The 21,650-nt window shown below is 44.3% G+C and overlaps 1 protein-coding gene across 1 annotated transcript in view; it reads left to right on the plus strand.

Moving 5' to 3' along the window:
• Nucleotides 1-6,972: 6,972 nt before the first annotated feature.
• The window catches only part of urb1 (URB1 ribosome biogenesis homolog), a gene marked incomplete at its 5' end in the record, with an annotated part of 43,623 nt that continues 28,945 nt past the window's right edge, over nucleotides 6,973-21,650 (plus strand). The window contains 14 exons of the mRNA XM_080526800.1: nucleotides 6,973-7,108; nucleotides 8,087-8,226; nucleotides 8,596-8,747; nucleotides 9,375-9,504; nucleotides 10,039-10,135; nucleotides 10,234-10,319; nucleotides 11,285-11,410; nucleotides 13,585-13,715; nucleotides 15,559-15,754; nucleotides 17,635-17,772; nucleotides 18,167-18,340; nucleotides 19,296-19,494; nucleotides 20,422-20,544; nucleotides 21,391-21,503. Of these exons, the coding sequence (XP_080382926.1) occupies nucleotides 6,973-7,108; nucleotides 8,087-8,226; nucleotides 8,596-8,747; nucleotides 9,375-9,504; nucleotides 10,039-10,135; nucleotides 10,234-10,319; nucleotides 11,285-11,410; nucleotides 13,585-13,715; nucleotides 15,559-15,754; nucleotides 17,635-17,772; nucleotides 18,167-18,340; nucleotides 19,296-19,494; nucleotides 20,422-20,544; nucleotides 21,391-21,503 (1,941 nt within the window). The remainder of the gene's footprint in view (nucleotides 7,109-8,086; nucleotides 8,227-8,595; nucleotides 8,748-9,374; nucleotides 9,505-10,038; nucleotides 10,136-10,233; nucleotides 10,320-11,284; nucleotides 11,411-13,584; nucleotides 13,716-15,558; nucleotides 15,755-17,634; nucleotides 17,773-18,166; nucleotides 18,341-19,295; nucleotides 19,495-20,421; nucleotides 20,545-21,390; nucleotides 21,504-21,650) is intronic.

Raw genomic sequence — 21,650 nt, forward strand, 5'->3', positions numbered from 1 at the left:
AGAACCCCCAGTTTGAAACATATATACATATATAAACATATATACACGGCAATACTACTAATGTATTTAGCAACAATGTTCATGTGCTCTAGTTCTTCCCTGAGATATGATTTGAGTCACATGTCAGCTGCTGAGTGTTGTAGCACATTGTGGCACGGGGAAAGACCCACATCATAAATAACCATCATCTCTCTCCAGCTGCCCAGAAGGCAGGAACATGACGCTTCACTCTTCCGCTGACACGACCATTCCTCCTCGGCCACATGTGGCTGGAAGCCTAGGGGTCCTTTTGACCCCCCCAAGAGAGGAAGAGAGGAAGAGAGGAAGAGAAGAAAGGAAGAGAGGAAGAGAGGAAGAGAGGAAGAGAGGGAGAGAGGAAGAGAGGGAGAGAGGGAGAGAAGAAGAGAGGGAGAGGGAGAGAGGAAGATAGGGAGAGAGGAAGATAGGAAGAGAGGGAGAGAGGAAGAGAGGAAGAAAGAAAGAGAGGAAGAGAGGAAATGAGGGAGAGAGGAGGAGAGGAAGAAAGAGAAGAAGAGAAGAAGAGAGGGAGAGAGAGAGAGAGAGAGAGAGAGAGAGAGAGAGAGAGAGAGAGAGAGGGAGTAGAGCTCTTGCCCAGTGCTTTGCACTCACAGCATTTTCTTCTAACACAGGAGGTATTTTAGCTAGCGGAGAGGCTACACACAGGGCAGAACTTTGATAAACAAACCTGGCGTTTATGGGCCGGAAAACGGACTTGCATGGCCCTGCCATCGCTGCTTCCTCTGTAGTCCAGTGGCAACACTTCACCCGCTGGGAGATCTGAGCCCTCAGTAACAGGCTGCTAATGAGGCCTGAACACGCCTGACCGCTCCCCGTGCGTGTAACAACAACAACAACACCTTCCAGGCCTGCTCACTGCCTAGGCGTTTGCCTTCAGAACAGACAGGAAGTCATCAGACAAGAAGGAGAGAAGGAGAGAAGGCGAAGGAGAAGGAGAGAAGGAGAAGGAGAAGGAGAGAAGGAGAGAAGAAAACTTTTACTAGAAGACTTCAAACAAGAAAATGCTAGCTAGTTTACATTTACATTTACGCTGCCTGCCTTTTTTTTTGTTTTAAGATGATATTAGATCAAACTAATTGGGGGAGTGAAGCTGCGTGCACACCAGGCCATTGCGTTGCACCGGAAGTCATTCATCTCAATGGGGCAGTTGCGTTGATCAGTTGCCTTGCTCTGCATTGCGTTTCTTGACCGTCAGGGTGCGCTAATCAGTCAAAAAAAATCAGCTTTTGCGTTGCGTTGGATGCGTTAAAACAACCGGAAGTAAACCGGAAGTAGTTTCTTGCCCAGAGCTTTCGCCTCAGATGTAAAATCCTCAATTTTGGCCGCCATTGGCTACAATCTGTAATTTGGCTCTACAAGTGTTAATATGTCATTTTATGAAGTTTTGATATGTTTTCAGGCGAGAAAGTAACCATATATATTCACAAAATGTGTCCAGTTTATCAAAATAACCCGTTTATATATCTTATCTGACGTTTTTTTCCCCACTTCTGTGGGAAACTTCGCTAGCAACACGAGTAGAGCTTTGCATCTGCATCGCACGTTGAAGTACGTCAAGCCCATCCCACCAGGTTGCGCCAGAACGGTGGGTCACGGTCCGCGGTGTGCACGCGGCTTTAGAGTGTGTTCTCACTAGAACATTTGCTTCACTTGGAATCGGAGTTTAGGATAAAATTCGCTTTGCTCTGCGTCGTTTGGAGCTGTGAGAACGCGCATTCGAAGTCGCACCCGGAGCAAACAGCCGACTGATGCTCCGCTTGAAAAGGGTGGTTTCTCTCTGGTTAGAAGCGACGCATTGAGGCTGTCCATAGGAAAACAACAGCGCATGCGTGTTGATCTGGATAAGAGCGGGACGAACAGGCAATTCTAAATTTTTCTGACCAATCAACTACCACGTCTGTGCTTCGATTGTTACTTCGTTTACATAAAGGGCTGTGAGAACGCAAATCAGAGAAATAATTTATGCAACAATGTTGCAAACTCATCCACTTGCTCCGGGTCCTGATTCTGACTTTCATGTGAGAACATAATAATAATAATAATAATAATAATAATAATAATAATAATAATAATAATACATTTATTTTATAAGGCGCCTTTCATGGCACTCAAGGTCGCCGTACAACAACAAATCTAAAAACAGCCACAAAATTCAAAACACAAAACATAGCCAGCAGCAGAGCAGCACGGGAACAGTAAATTAACACGGATATGCCTGCGTAAACAGGTGGGTTTTGAGGTGGGTTTTGAATGAGGAGATTGAATCAATGTTCCTGATGTCGGGGGGGAGGGAGTTCCAGAGGCGAGGGGCGGAGCGGCTGAAGGCTCTAAACCCCATGGTGGACAGATGGGCTGGGGGGACGGTCAGGTTGATGGAGGAGGCAGACCTGAGGGACCGGGTGGGAATGTTGATGTGGAGGAGGTCGGACAGGTATGGAGGGGCGAGGTTGTGGATGGCCTTGAAAGTATGGAGAAGGATTTTGTAATCGATGCGGTGTTTGATGGGGAGCCAGTGGAGTTGGTGTAGAATGGGGGTGATGTGACTGATGACAGGGGTTCTGGTGACAATACGGGCAGCAGCGTTCTGGACCAGTTGGATCTTGTGGAGCAGTTTTAGGGGGAGACCAAAGAGAAGGGAGTTACAGTAATCTAGGTGGGAAGTGACGAGGGAGTGGACCAGGATTGCGGCGCAATAACATATAACATGACCTTAGAGGTGGAACTTTGCTTTACTTTGTTACTTACAAAGCCATCAACAATCTGGCCCCCTCCTACCTTGCCGACCTCGTCCCCCTCCACACCCCCCTCCCATTGCCTCAGGTCTGACGACCAAACCACCCTCAAGACCACCAGGACCAAGCTCCGGACCTGGGGTGATAGGGCCTTTTCAGCCGCAGCCTCTGGAACGCCCTCCCCAACCACATCAGACAGGCCAACACCCTCCCAACATTTAAACAGGCCCTCAAAACCCACCTCTTCAAGCTCGCCTTCACCAGTTAACCCTCTCCCCCTCTCCTTCCCCTATACTTTCTTTTATTTCTTTTTTGTTTCTTTTTATTATTACTACTCAACCTTTTCAGTTTGTAAAGCGTCTTTGAGTGTCTAGAAAAGTGCTATATAAGTCTAATGTATTATTATTATTATTATTATTATTATTACTTTCTGCAGTTTGTTGTTGTGTAATCCTGCTATCCTCACTCTCAAGCTCTCAAACTCAGTTCTACTGTAGGTCAGGTGTTAGTGGAGGAGAGACAGAGTGTGTAAAAGACAGCTCTCCCCTCCCCTTCTCTCCTGTGTGTGTCTGTCTCTACCAGTGTCATACTGGGGCTCCGAGTCTTGGAAGCTTGCTGGGTTTCAACAATAACCATGGCCTTCACCCACAATGCACTGGGGTGATTCCTCCCTTAATTATTATCAGAGAAGAAGAGACCGCTGGGAAATGACGTTACAGGGAACCTGTTGACACAGGAAAGAGGAACTCATAAGGAGATACTAAATCGAGCCCCTGTCGGGAGTAAATAAGAACCGTCCAGAGGGAATTCAGGCTTGACATCCTGAGACAATTGAATCCTTCTACCTTTTCACCACTAGCTGTTCAAGCAGAGATATCAAACAGTAATATAATGTAATAGTGAATCCACAGTTACAGTTACACCTGGGATAGGAACTGTTTTGAGAGGGGTTGTCTGGTTAGGCTATGAGAACATTATGAGAATGAATGCTCCATGAATGTTCCATGAATTTAGGATGGCTGATTCATGAAGTGAGCTGTTGTTGACAGAAACTGGGCTTCTGTCTACAGTTCAACCTCTCCTTCTTCGACCACGGCTGGACTGTGCATCTGTAACATGGTTGGGAAGGCGCTGGCTAATATCAGAGACACATTTACACACATATAGACTAGAGGTGGTAGTTTAAACTCACCATTCAGTTGGCAGGTAACACAACATTAGTGGTGACCGTATGTTTAATATTTCATATCAGCGTTCTTTCCACACGCATTGCGTGACGTTAGAATTATTAGGTTCTATCTCAATTTTTGTCAAAATTGAGTTTTTTTTACATAATCTGATCCATTAGGTGTTTATTAATGCCTGTGTGGTGTTATTTTTAAAATGTTGACATTTTTGAGTTAGTAATTAATAAAATACAAAGGTTCCATCTCACAAAACATAATGGAATGTAAAAACGTTGACGCTCAATATCTCTGAACTACCCTAAACAGAGATAGAACCTTATCATTCTAAGCTCATGATTGGTCTTTCATTATGTATCACTCACTGTCTTGATTGAAAGTCCAATTTTGAGACATGTTTAAAGAACAGCCGTGCCTTTTTTACCTACTATAAGAGCCGCCTCGGGGGTCACATGACCATAGTCTTTACAATGCTAAGCTGCTACTTACACACAAAGACCACTAGTTGGCTGCTTGTAAATTAGCCTGTCTCCTACACAGAAAAACTGCAAAGCAGCTTCATATCCTGATGTGATTTTTAAAATGTAAGGATACTGGGTGGTAGAACGCACATATCTAGGAAAAGTCATGAAAGGAGGGTCCTGAAATTGGTCTAGAAAAGCGCTATATAAGTCTAATGTATTATTATTATTTTAACCACAGTCTGTGGTTGCTTTTAAACGAGGCCTAAATCGAAAGACTGCTTCGACAAACCTCTTTCTGCATGTCATTGGAAAACCGGTTCTGTTTCTGTCTAAGAAACACATTTTTTTGCAAGCTTCTCTCTGTCATCTAACGCAGAGCCGTTCGTCTGACGTAAACATTGTGCATAGATCCAGAAAATTGCATTCAGCCCTTGTTTGTTTGTGTTTTTTGTCTTTCTTGTCTCTAAGGTGGAGGGAGGGAGTTGTTGGGCCTGTGTGTTTTAACTACTCTGTTTTACAGCTGCTGTTAAACAGCATTGAGGCTCTGGGGTTCCTAGAGCAGGACCTGTTAGATAAGAGACCCAGTGTAACTCACAGTTCTGGGGTCTGGCAGTAGAGAACCATCGCTGTGGGCAACATGCTTAATTCTTCCAGGGTGTCGGGGTTGCCGGGGGTGGTTGCCGGGGGGGTTGCCGGGGGTGGTTGCCAGGGGTGGTTGCCGGGGGGGGGGGGGGGGGTGGTTGCCGGGAGGAGAGCGTGCTATCGGGTGTCTAGGGACTCTACCCCCCCACTCCAGTTTCCTTTATTCATCCCTTTATTCATCCCTTTATTCATCCCTTTATTCTCCCCTTTTCGACCTCCAGGTTTTCCGGCTCTAGCAGGAAGCCCAGAGAGGAGAGGAGACTAGGAGAGGAGAGGAGAGGAGAGGAGAGGGAGAAAATGATCAGACTGATGATTGAACTGGTCAGAATAACAAAAAAGATGAATGAATGAATGAATGGACTTTATTGTCATTGCTACAGTACAGGTACCAAACAACGAAATGTAGGAGGGGTAGCTCCCCTGGTGTTAGGAAAGGGAAGAAAAAAAAAACTTAAAAAAAAATAATTTCACAAGAAGGGAAGGAGCTGGTTTACATAAATAAAAGCTATGTACACAATCCACTGTACTATACTGTACAGATAGACGACTAGGGTTGTCATATTGCACAATAGTATTGTTTCACGTTATTTAAAGTGTCACAGTTTGCAGGCTTGAAATGTACCTCAGCACTACACCTGATTTTTTCAGTCCAGCAGCTGCCATACAATCCGTCCAGACTGTCCAGGGCCCAGAACTTAGGTCTTTGCTGTGTTCAGGGCCTGGACGGCCCTGTGGTAGAAGCTGTTCTTCAGTCTGTTTGTCTTAGCGGCCAGGGTCCTGAACCGCCTTTTCGAGGGCAGCCTGGTAAAGTGTACGTACCCAGGGTGGGTCGGGTCCCTGGAGATCTTGGAGGCCTTCCTGAGACAGCGTGTGTTGTACAGCTCTTCCAGAGAGGGGAGGGGGGCGCCGGTGATCTTCTGTGCTGTTCTCACGACTCTCTGTAGCGCATTTCTCTCCGCTGTTGTGCAGCTGGAGAACCAGTTGCAGATGCCGTAGGTGAGGATGCTTTCCACTGCGCCGCGGTAAAAGGTCACCAGTATCTCCTGCTTGCTGTGTTCCTTCCTGAGGCATCTCAGGGTGTATAGCCGCTGTTGTGCCCTCTTGATGGTGCCTTTTGTGTTGTCCTTCCAGGTCAGGTCATCCCGCATGTGCATCCCCAGGAATCGGAGGGTTGAGACTCTCTCCACGCTCTCTCCGTCGATGAGCAGGGGCTGGATCTCGGACTTTTTCCTCCTGAAGTCTACGATGATTTCCTGGGTCTTTGACTTGTTCAGCAGCAGGTTGTTAACCTTGCACAGCTTGCTCAGTTGCTCTACCTCATCCCTGATGAGCATGATGAGAGGTTGTGTTTTCTGACCTTGAATAAGGCAAAGAAGTTCATATTAATTTTTAAAACAACACAAACACAACAAAACTGCATCTGGTCCTCTCACATAGATTTGTTATTATTATTGTCTTATTAAATGTTTTATCTATTTACTTCTTATATTTGCTTTTATTCATTGTAACTTTTATTTTCTTACTATGCTCCTCTTGCTGTATTTTAATAATATATGTAAAGCACTTTGAATTGCCCCTGTTGTATGAAATGTGCTACACAAATAAACTTGCCTTGCCTATTTCATATTGACAAAGGACAAATATAACATAATTTTTAGACTATTTTGCGGTCAGTAAACAGACAGACTCCTCATGGGTCTCTGTAACAGAGCTGGTGGACAGACAACACTGCTCTCTGGTGGTTGCTTTGTGCTGTGACAGTCTCTAACCAGGCCGGAACCAAAGTAAAGCGGAAATGTAACTCCCCCGGTCACATTTCTTGCCTGGACGTCTTATCTATAGTAGTCCACACATGCGTTAACTTTCCTAAACTGGTGTGTGCAGACTGTGCACTTCAATTCAGCTGAAGATATGGCGAAAAAACGTTTGGGTGAAGACTTGGATGAGTCCAGTACTCAAGCTAAGAAAGGCAAAGCGGCAGAGACAGCAGAGTTTAATGGGACTGTGTTTAAAGCCATGTTGAAGGAGCCCACCAGAGCTATGAAAGGTGAGATCAGCTACTGTACTACCCCAGCAGACCTCACTACTGTGTCTGTCTTGTCCAGTCTAGCCCCAATTTGTGACTATAGATTAGATTCAACTTTATTGTCATCGCAGAGTACAAGTACCAGACAACGAAATGCAGTTTAGCATCCAACCAGAAGTGCAAATAGTGATATAAGGGCATGATATAGATATCATAGATAACAAGAATGGAAGTGATAGGTGACTAATATACAGTATGTGCATGGGGTAGTGTTGTAAACATCAGTTAAGTTTAGAGGTACATACAGTTATGAGCTATATACAGTTATGGGCTATGTACAGTTATGAGATATATACAGTTATGAGCTATGTACAGTTAGGTAGCTATGTACAGTTATGAGCTATGTACAGTTATGGGCTATGTACAGTTATGAGATATGTACAGTTATGAGCTATGTACAGTTATGAGCTATGTACAGTTATGGGCTATGTACAGTTATGAGCTATGTACAGTTATGAGCTATGTACAGTTATGAGCTATGTACAGTTATGGGCCATGTACAGTTAGGTAGCTATGTACAGTTATGGGTTATATACAGTTATGAGCTATGTACAGTGAGGTAGTTTAATATGTACAGTGAGGTAGTTTATGTACAGTATCTAATGTACAGAAGTATAAAAGAAGCTATAACAGGAGACATGTGCAATGTGCAATATACAGTGTTCAAAGGTAGTAATGTAAACATCAGTAGTAAGGTTAGAGTGATCACATTAACCAGGGATGTGCAGCCATCAAGTATTGCCATTGTCATCATAGTATTGGCATTTTGTAATGGTCATATCCATAGTTGCATGCAGTGTTGCGTCTGAGCTACCTTTGGATAGCTTTGCTAGAACCTCATTAAACACACACTTTGTTTTTGGAGGCAATTAGTTTGTCAGTTGTTAAGTACTTTAACAATGAATGTGGTGTAAAACGTGTTTTTCCTTGACATTGCAGGTTTGGAGACGTTCATATCCACAGCCAAGAAGCTGCCATGCAAGGACCTGTATGACGTGGTGGAAGGCTACATAAAGATCTCCATGGAGTGTGCAGAGATCTTTAAACTGCTGGAGGGGGAAAAGCAAACAGAGAGTGAAGTAAGTGTGGAGAACTTACACATATCTCATTCAGTCTTATCAACTGCCACATTAATGACATTCACAAGTAACAACATGGGGGCGGCTGTGGCTCAGGAGGTAGAGCCGGCGTCTAATGATCGCAAGGTCGGCAGATCGCTGGTTCGAACCCCGGCTGGCCACATGTCGAGGTGTCCTTGGGCAAGACACTGAACCCCAAATTGCTCCCAGTGAGTGGGCCGGCGCCTTGCATGGTAGCTTGCCGCCATTGGTGTGTGAATGTGTGTGTGAATGTATGGGTGTCTGAGAGACTGTTGTAAAGCGCTTTGGAATAAGTCAGTCTATCAGTCTATATAACTCAGTCCATTTACTATCATGTTGTCTGTCCAGATGCTGCTGATCTTCCAGAGTCTGGAGATGGTTCTGCTCAGGACCGCCAGCGACCTGTCTCACTTCAGCACGGTGGGGACCACCATAGTGAAGAAGACCGTCTCCTCCTACATGAAACTCCTACAGACGTCCATGTACTCAGAAAACCACCGGTATGTTCTGGTTTAAACAGAATTTTACAACAAATGAAAATACACTAAAACAAAAACAAGGTGCAATACAGAATACCACAAGTGCAGAAATAAAAGCAGTCTATGAGAATATTTGGCACATGCTGTTTGTTATTGTTGCCTGTTACCATGTCTGTAGGTGTGTGAGGATCTCATATTCCACTCTCTGACTTTAAACTGTGTGTTACAGAGACTTTGAATCATACATGCAAATGTGCTGAGCTTATCTATGTGGTTAGGGTATGTGCTCACTGTTTCTGTTGTTATTTGATGTTGTAGGCTATATTGTTTGTATATATGTTACGGTATATGTGGGAAGACGGTACATGTGGGAAAACTAGGGTTAGGTGCTACAGTTAGGGGTAGGGGTAGGGTTAGGTTTAGGGATAGGATTAGGGTTAGGGTTAGACGTACCGTCTTCCCACATGTACCGTAATATATATATATATATATATATGTTTTTATACTGTATGTGGTGTCTTTTTAATTAAGTGCTGCTTTTCTTGGCCAGGGCTCATTGAGGCTACTGTCTCAATATGACTACCCTGGTTAAATAATTAATAATAAATTAATTAATAATATCTCTGCTTGCTTCTCTCCGGGGGACAGGTTTGTGCGCCAGTGTCTCAGCTTCCTGTCGGCCATGGTGTCCCAGGGGACGGACACAGCCAGGGAGGTCTGCGGACAAGTTAACTTCAGCAAAAGTCTGTCTGGGCTGGCCAGAAGAAAAGATAAAATGGTGAGATTATTAGTTTTCTTTTACCATCAATGAGATCACAATGTTTGTTTCTTCTGTTTTCATCTTCTACCATCATGCTTTGCACACGTCTACAGTGTCATATGTGACACAGTCTGATCATTTGGTCCTCATGTCGGGATCCGATGTAATGATCAGACTTTTCTTTCGAAAAATGTGAATACATTTCCACGTTGTTAAAAGTCTACGACACATCGCTAGTCAACTAGCAACAGCTTGTTTTGTGAGCCTGCTAACAATGTAAAGTAGTGTTGTAGTTAACTAGGTAACAATGTAAAGTAGTGTTCTAGTTAACTAGGTAGCAGTCCAATTCATTTTGTTGCAGCATTTAGGCTTGACTAGCGAGTTTGTGTTGTGATTCTTAACAACGTTGAAACGTAGTTCTGTGTTTCAAAAGAAAAGTCTGAACATTTTGATTGGTTGCCGACATGCGGACCAAATGATCAGACTGTCACATGTGTGTTGATCCCAGATGACTGTTTTATTCTGACGGTGTTTCTGTTTCTCCCGTTCCAGGGCAGACCTGATATCCGCATGGCGTACGTGCAGTTTGCTCTTTCCTTCCTGGTCTCTGGTGATAATGCGACTATCGTTCAGCTACTTGAAATGAAAGGTAATGATTTCATATGAATATAAACCGTGACGTGGTGTAGTAGTAGCCTGATACCTTTCTTTTTCGTGGGTTGATGAGAGATGTTGTTGTGTTATCAGACTTCCTGCCAGACATCCTGTCCTCTGGACTGAAGGAGGATAGAATCTCCATCGTCAATCTGATCCTGTCCACGCTGCAGACTAAGGTGAGCGTCTGACCTGGTGGTGGGGCTGATCCAGTGGTGTAGTCTACGTGATACCCAGGACTACGCCGTATACCCTCTAGGGAAGGCCAAGGATTTCCGTATACCCACTTAAAAATGTGTGAGGATACGTAACAGCGTTTTGTGACAGAACTTTCACTTTCATTCATAAAATTCACCCCGTCTGCGTTACGAAGCACTTGACTTTTGGACCATTGAGACTGACTATAGCACAGATCAGCCTTATAACATGTAATGTTATATATATATATATATATATATATATATATATATATATATATATATATATATATATATATATATAACGTTAGACAGGGAGTGCAGATGTATTTTTATGGCATTCCGAAATGAACGATATGAGGCTGGGAGGGGGAAATCACAATATACCCACTAGAAAACACTAAACTACACCACTGGGGCTGAGATGGTCATGTGATGGTCATGTCATTCTGGGTTGTCATGGATATAACCGACCATAACCGTTTCATAATGAGGACCAAGGACTGGGACAACAAAATGGCCTGGGGGTTGGGGGGGGGCATATGAATGCATGGAATGGAAGTATTACTCATTAATAAATAGTGTATGCAAATAAATGCACACTTTTGTCTTGGACCCCAGGCCGAATATGTTGTAATTTCATGTAGAGATATGTCAAATGGATTACAAAAGAACTGAGACCTAATAAAAATAACATATCTTTACAGCCCACTCCTATCTACATGAAAATAAATCCACATTTTAAAAATTAATGCATTTCGTTATGACGTTTTCTTTCTTTTTCACGGTCATCCTCGTGTAACCAAGTAACAGCGTATCTGTCACAGCCCTACCTGGCTGTTCACCTGGATTATTCCTCCTCTCAACTTTGATAACAGTAACTCTTTAAGTGTGTGGTCCTAGTTTAAGTGTGTGGTCCTAGTTTAAGTGTGTGGTCCTTTCTGCAGGTGGTCCAGAACAAGTCCATCAGTAAGACACAGAAGCTGCGCTTCTTCAGCCCGGCGGTCCTGTCCAACATCGCCTCTCTGTACCGGTGGAACGGCATCGTGGACGCCAGCACAGACGACAGCAAGGTAATAATAACTTTATTTGTATAGCGCTTTTCCTGCAAACGTTGCAGCTCAAAGTGCTTTAATCATTATATAATCATCATGTAATTATTTAGTCATTTAAAGGCAATATTAAAAAGGTGGGTTTTTTGTCTTGACTTGAACATACAGTATGTGCTGAGGTTGCATCCCTAATGTAAACTGGCAGTGCATTCCACAATCTGGGTGCATAAAATGAGAATGCAGCCTCACCAAATCTCTTCTTTTGTACATGTGGTACGCAGAGAAAACCAGCGTCAGAAGACCTGAGAGCTCTATTGGGCTGATATGCTAGCAGAAGACCTGAGAGCTCTATCGGGCTGACATGCTAGCAAAAGACCTGAGAGCTCTATTGGGCTGATATGCTAGCAGAAGACCTGAGAGCTCTATTGGGCTGATATGCTAGTAGAAGACCTGAGAGCTCTATTGGGCTGATATGCTAGCAGAAGACCTGAGAGCTCTATTGGGCTGAAATGCTAGCAAAAAGTCTTACAGTTTTTCCCAATTGCTAAAACACAAAAGCCAATTCTCTAAACCAAATGACCAGTTCTCTAAACACATTTATTAAAACTAGCCCCCATTTGCCAAAACCATAAACACATTTCACATGAAGACACAATTCACAAAACACAATCCTCCTTTTCTCATAAATCTAAACACACTTTGTTTTGCTAAAACACAAGTTGCAAAAAACTCCGCTCAAATTAAAGCTTGTGATGCAAAATGCTTGCCACAGTCAGCAACATTTGAACACAATGAACACACCTGGCTTCATTCATTAAACATAACGACTCAAAATGTAAGACACTTGTTGCAAATGATTGTGGTGTGTGTGTGTGTGTGTGTGTGTGTGTGTGTGTGTGGTATAGTTCCATAAAAATAAAAATAAACATCACACCCTGAACATTGTTTTCAGTGAGTATTGTTGTGTGTAATGGATCTTCTGTAGTGTTTGCATTGAGTTGTGATACAGTACATTAGTGTACATGTTACGGTACATGTGGGAATACGGTACATGTGGGAAAACTAGGGTTAGGGTTAGGTGCTAGGGTGCTAGGGTTAAGGTTAGGGTTAGGATTAGGGGTAGGGTTAGGGTTAGGGTTAAGGTTAGGATTATGGTTAGACATGCCAGCATGTGAATGAATGAATGAATGAATGAATGAATGGTCTTTATTGTCATTACTGTAATACAGTACAGGTACCGTACAACGAAATTTAGGAGGGGGGGGCTCCCCTGGTGCTTGGAAAAAAGACTAAAAACAAGAGAGCCACGGGTAAAACAAAAAAGAGAAAAAGAGCTGGTTGACAAAAATAAAGGCTATGTACACTATCTACTATACAATAAAACAATGTGCTGTACACTATGCTATGCTATAAATATCCTAACTTTTTCCTATATCTGAACCTTATGTACACATGGGTTGTCATATTGCACATAATACTTGTTGCACATTCATTAAAGTGTCGCAGTAGCAGATTTAGAATGTTCACAGTTACAGTAATGTACCAAGTCACCCTAGCACCTAACCCTAACCCTAGTTTTCCCACATGTACCGTATTCCCACATGTACCGTAACATACATACTGTATTTTCTGTAGATTTACATACTGTTCATATGAAACACACAAATCTATGAATGCCCAATACTCTACAGTGATATATTCTGAGAACAGATACTGTAAGGTTTCTAAAAATGTGATGGCAGTTGTGAAAAAAAAGAACATTCTCACACACTGAACATTGTGTTTTCAGTTGTTTTGTTGTAGTCTGTAATGATGCATATAGTGTTTACATTTTTGCAGGCTTTGAGCAGCTGTTTTGGTGTGAAAGTTTGAGTTTTGAAGAGAGAAGGTGTGGTTTTGTTTATGTAGCTTTAGAAAAGTGTGTTGTGTTTAGAGTTTTGGGAAAATGCAGGAAAGTTTTGGAAAATGTGTTTTAGCAATTGAGAAAAACTGTAACAAATATTCTGGTGCTGTGCCAGTGAGAGCTTTAGAAACAAGCAGAAAGATCTTGAAATCTATTCTGAACTTAACAGGAAGCCAGTGTAGAGTCTCTAAAATAGGAGTTATGAGCTCTTCTTGGTATTGCTCTCATACTTGTACCATAAGCTGAATCACTGAATCTTGTTTGTTTGGAACCTGTCTGGATTGTTCCTCAGATGGCTGAGAACGCGGAGGAGGCAGGGAAGATGGTGGTGAGAGAGCTGGTTCACAACTTCCTGCTCGACCTCTGCTGCTCCCGGAAACATGGGATCAGCTTCTATGACCCCAGCTTTGGGACGGCTGGCAGGTAAGTGATGGATCATCTCAACCTTCTCTCTCTACCTCCCTCTCTCCCTCTCTACCTCCCTCCCTCCCTCCCTCTCAATCTTCTCTCTCTCTCTACCTCCCTCCCTCTTAATCTCCTCTCTCTCCCTCCCTCCCTCTCAATCTCCTCTCTCTCCCTCCCTCCCTCTCAATCTTCTCTCTCTCTCTACCTCCCTTCCTCCCTCTCAATCTCCTCTCTCTCTCTACCTCTCTCCCTCCCTCCCTCTCAATCTTCTCTCTCTACCTCCCTCCCTCTCAATCTTCTCTCTCTACCTCCCTCCCTCCCTCACATTTCTCCACTTCCCTCTCTTCCCATGTTTGGCATTTAGCAGACGCCTTATTCCAAAGCGACTTACAATCGATACATTTGACTAAGCAAGTGAATCATCAATCCACCAGTCGTAGCAGGGCTCTACAGTGCAACCATTTCACTCGCAATTGCGACTAAAAATAAATCTGTGCGACCAGAGAAATAAATTCACGAGCACACTGTGCGAGTACAGATTATTTATTTGAAATTTTTTTATTCTAAAAATAAATCTGCGCGAACCGGGAAAATAATTCACTAGTGAAAGATTTCAGCTTTCTCACTCTCTGCATGCGTACTGACAACAACAACATTCATTCATCTCTGTCCCACTTATATCCCGTCATATCACCCGCTAAGCAGCCTGGGTGATTGAGTCAACACACGCCGTGAATTCTGAATACTTTGCTCGCTAACGAGCGGTCACTACACTACAATATATATATATTTTAAATTACAAGTCCCACATTCCACAAGCCACAATCCGATTCCGCCAACCACAGTACAGCTCTCTGTGATAACATGTGGTGTGAACTTTCCCTGAGAAGAACACGGCTGCGCTATCGAAAGTTTGACTCAAAATGAAGAAAATGAAGCCCATTCATTTGTATTTTGCGAGTCAAAGAAACAAAGAAAAAGAGGAATCCGGTGAGGGCCCAAGTAATTCGCAAGCTGGTTCAACTAACGAGAGAGATGGGGATGAGACGGCTAGTAGCGACAGTGAGGCTGAGAACAACGTTAGTAGGCCTAAAGGGCTCTGCACACAGCGTGCGATTTCTGTTGCGCGTCAACGTTCCATAATTTCCATTGTTGTTATGAATGGAATCGAATGTTCGCCGTGCGATTAAAATCGGGGCCGTGTGTGGGTAAATGCGATGTTCTCATAGACTTCCATTCAAACTTCAAAATGGAACGTTGACGCGCAACAGAAATCGCACGCTGTGTGCAGAGCCCTTAACGTTACTAGCGAAGATGACACCCCAGCGTCCATTGCAGCCGGCGGAGGGAAAACATATAGATTTAATCCGAAGTTGCTGGAAATCTTCCCATGGCTAGAGTTTAAAGACAACGTCATGTTCTGCAAATATTGTAGAGGGCAGAAACAGGCTGGCAAGTCGATGCCCATTTCAGCCGCCCAGTGTGAGCGAGGCTTCTCTGCGCAGAACCGCATTAAGAATTCAACAAGAAGCAGCCTTGGAGTCTCCACCACCGAAGACCTGATGAGGATCAGCCTGGAGGGGCCTTCTGTCGAGGACTTCGATCCTCGACAATGTGTGATTTTGGTGCAAAAATTGCAAAATCACTAATAAAAATGTGTTATTATAAAATGTTTCACTGTGCTCCTAAATTTCTTTGTGTGCCCCTAAATTTTTTCATTTAGGAGCACATGTGCTCCTAGTGAAAAAGGTTAGCGTAGAGCCCTGCGTAGCAGGAAGAGTAATCTAGCTCAGGCCAGGGGCCATTAGCAGTCTCAGTGATAGAAGAAGAAAGAAAGATGTCTGTTTCTGTCTGTGTCCAGGGCGGGGAACATCATCTTGTTGCAGTTCGTGGTGGGGCTGAAGCAGGCCACGGAGGACGAGCTGGTGGCAGACCTGGTGGTCAGCGTGCTGAAAGTCAGCCCTGACCTGCTGCCCCGCTACTTCAAGGAGACGCAGTACAGCTTCACCCCGCGCCTCAAGAGCGCCTGGCAGGACAACGTCACTCTGCTCAAGAAGGTGATTCTCCTGTTGACTTCTTTTTTTTAGTATCAATGCCGTGTTTGCCTGTTAGCTAATAGTACGGTACAGTTTTTTATTTTTGTTTTAGACACCCATCCATAAGAACTTCCACCCATAAGAAGGGTGATGGAGCATTCCAAACCGTGGCTCCCAGGCTTTGGAATGCTCTGCCCATGGATCTCAGCGGGCTCGGTCGAGGTTTTTAAAAAACATAGTGTCTATTCAAGTCACATCTTGTATAGACAGGCTTTTGGATAGCCCCAAGGGCCTGTCTCTCTGTGTCCTGCTGATGGTGTTGTACACCTGTTGTCTGTTACTTGTTTTTATTTTCACTTACTTGTTCTGCTGTGGCTTTCGCTCTTTTATTATGTTGTTTCTTTATTATGTTCTCTACTATGTAAAGCACTTTGTGACCCTTGGTCTGGGAAAGGTGCTGTATAAATACATTTTACTTACTTACATAAATCATCTATACATCAGTCATCGTTAGAAAAGATAATCTCTGCTAGGACCAGGGGCCGTTGACAGTCACAATGCTAGAAGAAGGAATCATTACTTTATTTATTTTTATTTACAGTAGAGAAACGGTTAAGGAGGTGTAGTGGGGATGAAGAGGTCTTTAGGAGGGACAGTTAAGATGTAGGGCCCTATTATGCACTTCATCAATAAGACGAGGCGGTAGATCTAAACTTAAGACGTGGAGGCGTGGTCAAGGCCACTTTGCTATTATGCGTGCTGTAGTGGGCACCTAAAACCCGGCGCTAAGCAAAGAAATTAGTCATGGGTGTGTTTTGGGCGTCTTCTCAATCAACCCAATCAGCGTGCCAGGTGCCATTCCCTTTAAGAACCGGCTGCGTTAAGTCATTAGCGCTATGCTATTATGGAAGTCCTAAGAAGGAGGTCAGCGCGCTTCTCTGCCTCTCCCTTCTGAAATAAAGCATTTATACTGTGACCGTAATTGACGTCTTGCTGTGGAGCCACGTGCGTGTTCATGTGTGCCCACATGCATGCGCAAACCGCGGAGGCGCGCTCGTGTTTCAAAACGTGCATGAAGTCTAAACTTAAGAACTTTTCAAACCACTTCTTAGCGATAGGAGCAAAGTCAGATCGCATAATAGCAGGGGCGCCCAGTGCACTTCATTAACATATGAACACTCCCACAATGAGCAATATATGCACGGGAGTTTTACGTCTTATGTGTGGGCGCCTATCGACACCTGCATAATAGCAGTAGCGCGTATGAAGCGCATAATAAGGGTGGCGGTAGGTCTTAACCTGGCGGTGCGTCTTAATTAACACTTAAGACGGCAAGTTAAGAAGTGCATAATAGGGCCCGTAGTCTGTAAGATGGAAGACAGACTTCATCATAGTGCAAATATACCTGGCAAGGCAAGGCAAGTTTATTTGTACAGCACATTTCATACAACGGGCAATTCACGTTTATTATTACATACATTATTTAAAACACAGCAAGAGAAGCATAGTAAGAAAATAAATAACAATGAATAAAAGCGAATATAAGAAGTAAATAGATAAAACATTTAATAAGACAATAGTTAATGGGAAAAAGACATTGATAGAAGTGTTTGTGTTTAATCATAACTCCTGCAAAACATGAAGGTTTTTAGCTTAGATTTAAATATGTTTAGGGTTTGGGCCTGTTTGATTTCTTCAGGGAGTTTGTTCCAGGAGCACGCAGCAGCGTGACTGAAAGCTGCTGCGCCGTGTTTTGTTTTTATGTGTTTGGGCCTGTGTTTTGACCTTTTTAAGACCATTTTGTGATTTGTATGTAATTAGGAGGATTTTGAATTCAATTCTCTGAGAGACTGGTAGTTTGACTGGTAGTTGTCTCTGACGTCAGTTGTTCCCCCCTGCAGATCTATGAGGCCCAGCCTGAGGTGTCCAAGGCTCTGCACACGCGGGAGTTCGTCCCTCTGCCCCGCCTGCTCTCCATGGTGATGGTGACATCACTTCCTCCCGTCTGCAACAAGGCCTTCTTCACCCAGGGCCTCAACGTGAGTCACCCACATCTCTCACCTACATGTACCTACAATGGACGCCATCTTGAAAATGACACCTTTCTAGTGGTCAGACTTTGGTAGACTTTTAGTATGTTATTAAGGACACCTAATACTACAAAAAACTGTTACATTTTTTACGGTAGGGTAGTTTTTTTTCATATATGCAGCCGCCTATTAATATACAAATATACAGTGTATATATATATATATTAATATATTAATATATATTAATATACGCGCTTTGAGTTGCATTTCATGTACGTAAGGCGCTATACAAATAAAGCTTTACTTACTTACTTACTTACAAGGTAACCAACGGCTATTAGTCACCCAGTGCTGTACTGTACCCAATGTGTCTCCCGTTTATAACGGTGAACCTGTTTTACAGTTCGCTAACACGGTGGTGCAGCACTCAACCCTCTCCATGGCGTCCTTCATCCTGCGGAGAGCCCATCAGAACATGCGGTTCTGTCTGGACCGGGCCGTGTGGCAGGGCTCAGACCTCTACACCCCCGCCATGATGGAGGACCTGGTGCAGCAGTACAGGGAGGCGCTCAGCAAGGTAACGGACTGGTAGATGTGACTTTGTGTGCCTTACATTAGGAAAAGTACTTTGATGTTGCACCTAGCTGAGCCCAATTTATACTTCTGCATCGAATTTACGCGAGGCTACACCGTAGCCTACGCAAGGGCTCTCCCAATTTATACTTCAGCGTTTGGTCGGTCTGCATCGCGTTGGTCGGTGTACTCATAGCGGCATAATAGCAATGTTTTTGTTATGCTTGTTGTAAAGGAAATGTCTATAATGCATTGAAATGACATTAAACTAAGATAATAAGATGGTTATCATAATTTTTCAAATCTTTATTAATAAGTAATTACAGAAAAAGTAAATGACATTTCTGTCATGGCTTCCGCATTTAGGCCTACGAGAGAGTCGGAATCATGTCGGAATCATGTGCTACCCAGCGGACCAATCACAGTGCTTACGGTCTGCGTAGGTGTACCGTGTAGTTACATTTTTGGAGAGGTGCGCGAAAAGCTACAGCGTAGATTTCACACAGAAGTATTAATTGGGCTACTAATAGAATTCTCACAAATCCCTCTCATGTCCTACATGCAGTTTGACCAACTGCCCTCTGGGAGGAGGTTTAGAGTTCCCCTGCTCTCTAGATTAAACAGGTTTAAAATGTATTTTATTCTGGTTTCAGTTAAACTCTTAAACAGCACCAGATGAATGTTGGATAGATTTTACTTATCGTTTTACTTCTACTCTTGTCTGAATCAAGGCTGCCTTCTGTCTGTGATTTAACATGTTGTATTGTCTTTTGTTCTTGTGTGGCTGCAGTGTGGTGTAAGGCCCAAAACACATTTCCCAGTCATGGGACAATAAAGTGACTTTTGACTTTGACGATGTGATGTGACGTGTAAAACGTCTACTGAATCCCTGCTCTCCTGCTCTCCTGCTCTCCTGCTCTCCTGCTCTCCTGCTCTCCTGCTCTCCGTGTCTTTTCTAGATCTTGCCGGACATCACAAGCATCGTGTCCAAATGGCAATCACTGACCAAGAAGGACAAAGCAGGGGATAAAGGAGCGAAGGAGAAGAAAGACAAAGGAGGGGAGGATAAAGGGATAAAGAAAGACAAAGAGGAGGATAAAGAGACGAAGGAGAAGAAAGCAGGTTCTAAAGATGACGCAACCAAAACTGTAGAGCCTGGTACGCACGCACCACACGCACGCACGCACACACACACACACACACACACACACACACACACACACACACACACACACACACACTCACACACACACACACACACACACACACACACACACATATATATATCACTGTAATGGTGTGTGGTTGAGGTGTTCTCCTGTGTTGAGGTGTTCTCCTGTGTTGAGGTGTTCCTGTGTTGAGGTGTTCCTGTGTTGAGGTGTTCCTGTGTTGAGGTGTTCCTGTGTTGAGGTGTTCCTGTGTTGAGGTGTTCTCCTGTGTTGAGGTGTTCTCCTGTGTTGAGGTGTTCCTGTGTTGAGGTGTTCCTGTGTTGAGGTGTTCTCCTGTGTTGAGGTATTCCTGTGTTGAGGTATTCCTGTGTTGAGGTGTTCCTGTGTTGAGGTGTTCTCCTGTGTTGAGGTGTTCTCCTGTGTTGAGGTGTTCCTGTGTTGATGAGGTGTTCTCCTGTGTTGAGGTGTTCTCCTGTGTTGAGATGTTCCTGTGTTGAGGTGTTGTACCTGTGTTGAGGTGTCCCTGTGTTGAGGTGTCCCTGTGTTGAGGTGTTCCTGTGTTGAGGTGTTCCTGTGTTGAGGTGTTCCTGTGTTGAGGTGTTCCTGTGTTGAGGTGTTCCTGTGTTGAGGTGTTCTCCTGTGTTGAGGTGTTCCTGTGTTGAGGTGTTCTCCTGTGTTGAGGTGTTCTCCTGTGTTGAGGTGTTCCTGTGTTGAGGTGTTGCTGTGTTGAGGTGTTGCTGTGTTGAGGTGTTGCTGTGTTGCTGTGTTGAGGTGTTCCTGTGTTGAGGTGTTGCTGTGTTGAGGTGTTGCTGTGTTGAGGTGTTGAGGTGTTGCTGTGTTGAGGTGTTCCTGTGTTGAGGTGTTCTCCTGTGTTGAGGTGTTCCTGTGTTGAGGTGTTCCTGTGTTACTCCCCCAGGTCCAGAGTCAGCGGAGGTGATCCTGCTGAAGGCTCTGGTGCTGCAGGTGATGTGTTTGTACCAGAGGGTGGTGCCTCACCTGGTCAGCCAGAGCAAGTTTGACTTCAGCAAGCTCCTGAAAGGTAACCATGGGGACGTTGCATTTCCTTATTTTTTCCGTGTGGGGCAGTCCCACATGTATTTTTAAATGTATTGATAGAGACATAATAGATTATGACAGGAAGGATCGGTGACAGAGAGGAGGATAGAGACAGTAGAGATTATGACAGGAAGGATGGGTGAGAGAGAGGAGGAGGATAGAGACAGAGAGATTGACAGGAAGGATGGATGAGAGAGAGGAGGATAGAGACAGTAGAGATTGACAGGAAGGGTGGGTGAGAGAGAGAGAGGAGGATAGAGACAGTAGAGATTGACAGGAAGGATGGTGAGAGAGAGAGAGGAGGATAGAGACAGTAGAGATTATGACAGGAAGGATGGGTGAGAGAGAGAGAGAGGAGGATAGAGACAGTAGAGATATGACAGGAAGGATGGGTGAGAGAGAGAGAGAGAGAGAGGAGGATAGAGACAGTAGAGATATGACAGGAAGGATGGGTGAGAGAGAGAGAGAGAGAGAGAGAGAGAGAGAGAGAGAGAGAGGAGGATAGAGACAGTAGAGATTATGACAGGAAGGATGGGTGAGAGAGAGAGGAGGATAGAGACAGTTGAGATTATGACAGGAAGGATGGGTGAGAGAGAGAGAAGGGATGACAAGCAGGATATGTCCGCGGTGGGAATCGAACCGGGAACCCTGCGGTTACATGGTTGACGCTTCACCCGTTACGCCACCTAAGCGCCCCATAATTGCCTTTTCCTTCCAGCTTCGAATTAGTCTGGGTTTGTTTATTAGGTACCCTCTCCCTCTGTCGTTTTCTGAAGTACAACAAAGACCCCCACTTGAACTCATGTCTGGTTGTTGTTCCTCTCTCTAGGCATCGTGTCAGAGAAGGGTATCAGGGAGGAGGTCCCTCCGGTGCTCCAGTACCAGATCCTGCAGCTGGCTCTGGACCTCCCCGCCAGCAAGTTCTCCTGGTTCCGTGTCCAGGTGAGGACGTCGTGGGGCGGCTGTGGCTCAGGAGCTGGCCACATGTCGAGGTGTCCTTGGGCAAGACACTGAACCGCAAAATTGCTCCCAGTGAGCGGGCCGGCCGGTGCCTTGCATGGCAGCTTGCCTACCTCGCCATTGGTGTGT

The sequence above is a fragment of the Nansenia antarctica genome (genome assembly GCF_963989245.1).
Source record: "Nansenia antarctica genome assembly, chromosome: 1".
Classification (NCBI taxonomy): domain Eukaryota; kingdom Metazoa; phylum Chordata; class Actinopteri; order Argentiniformes; family Microstomatidae; genus Nansenia; species Nansenia antarctica.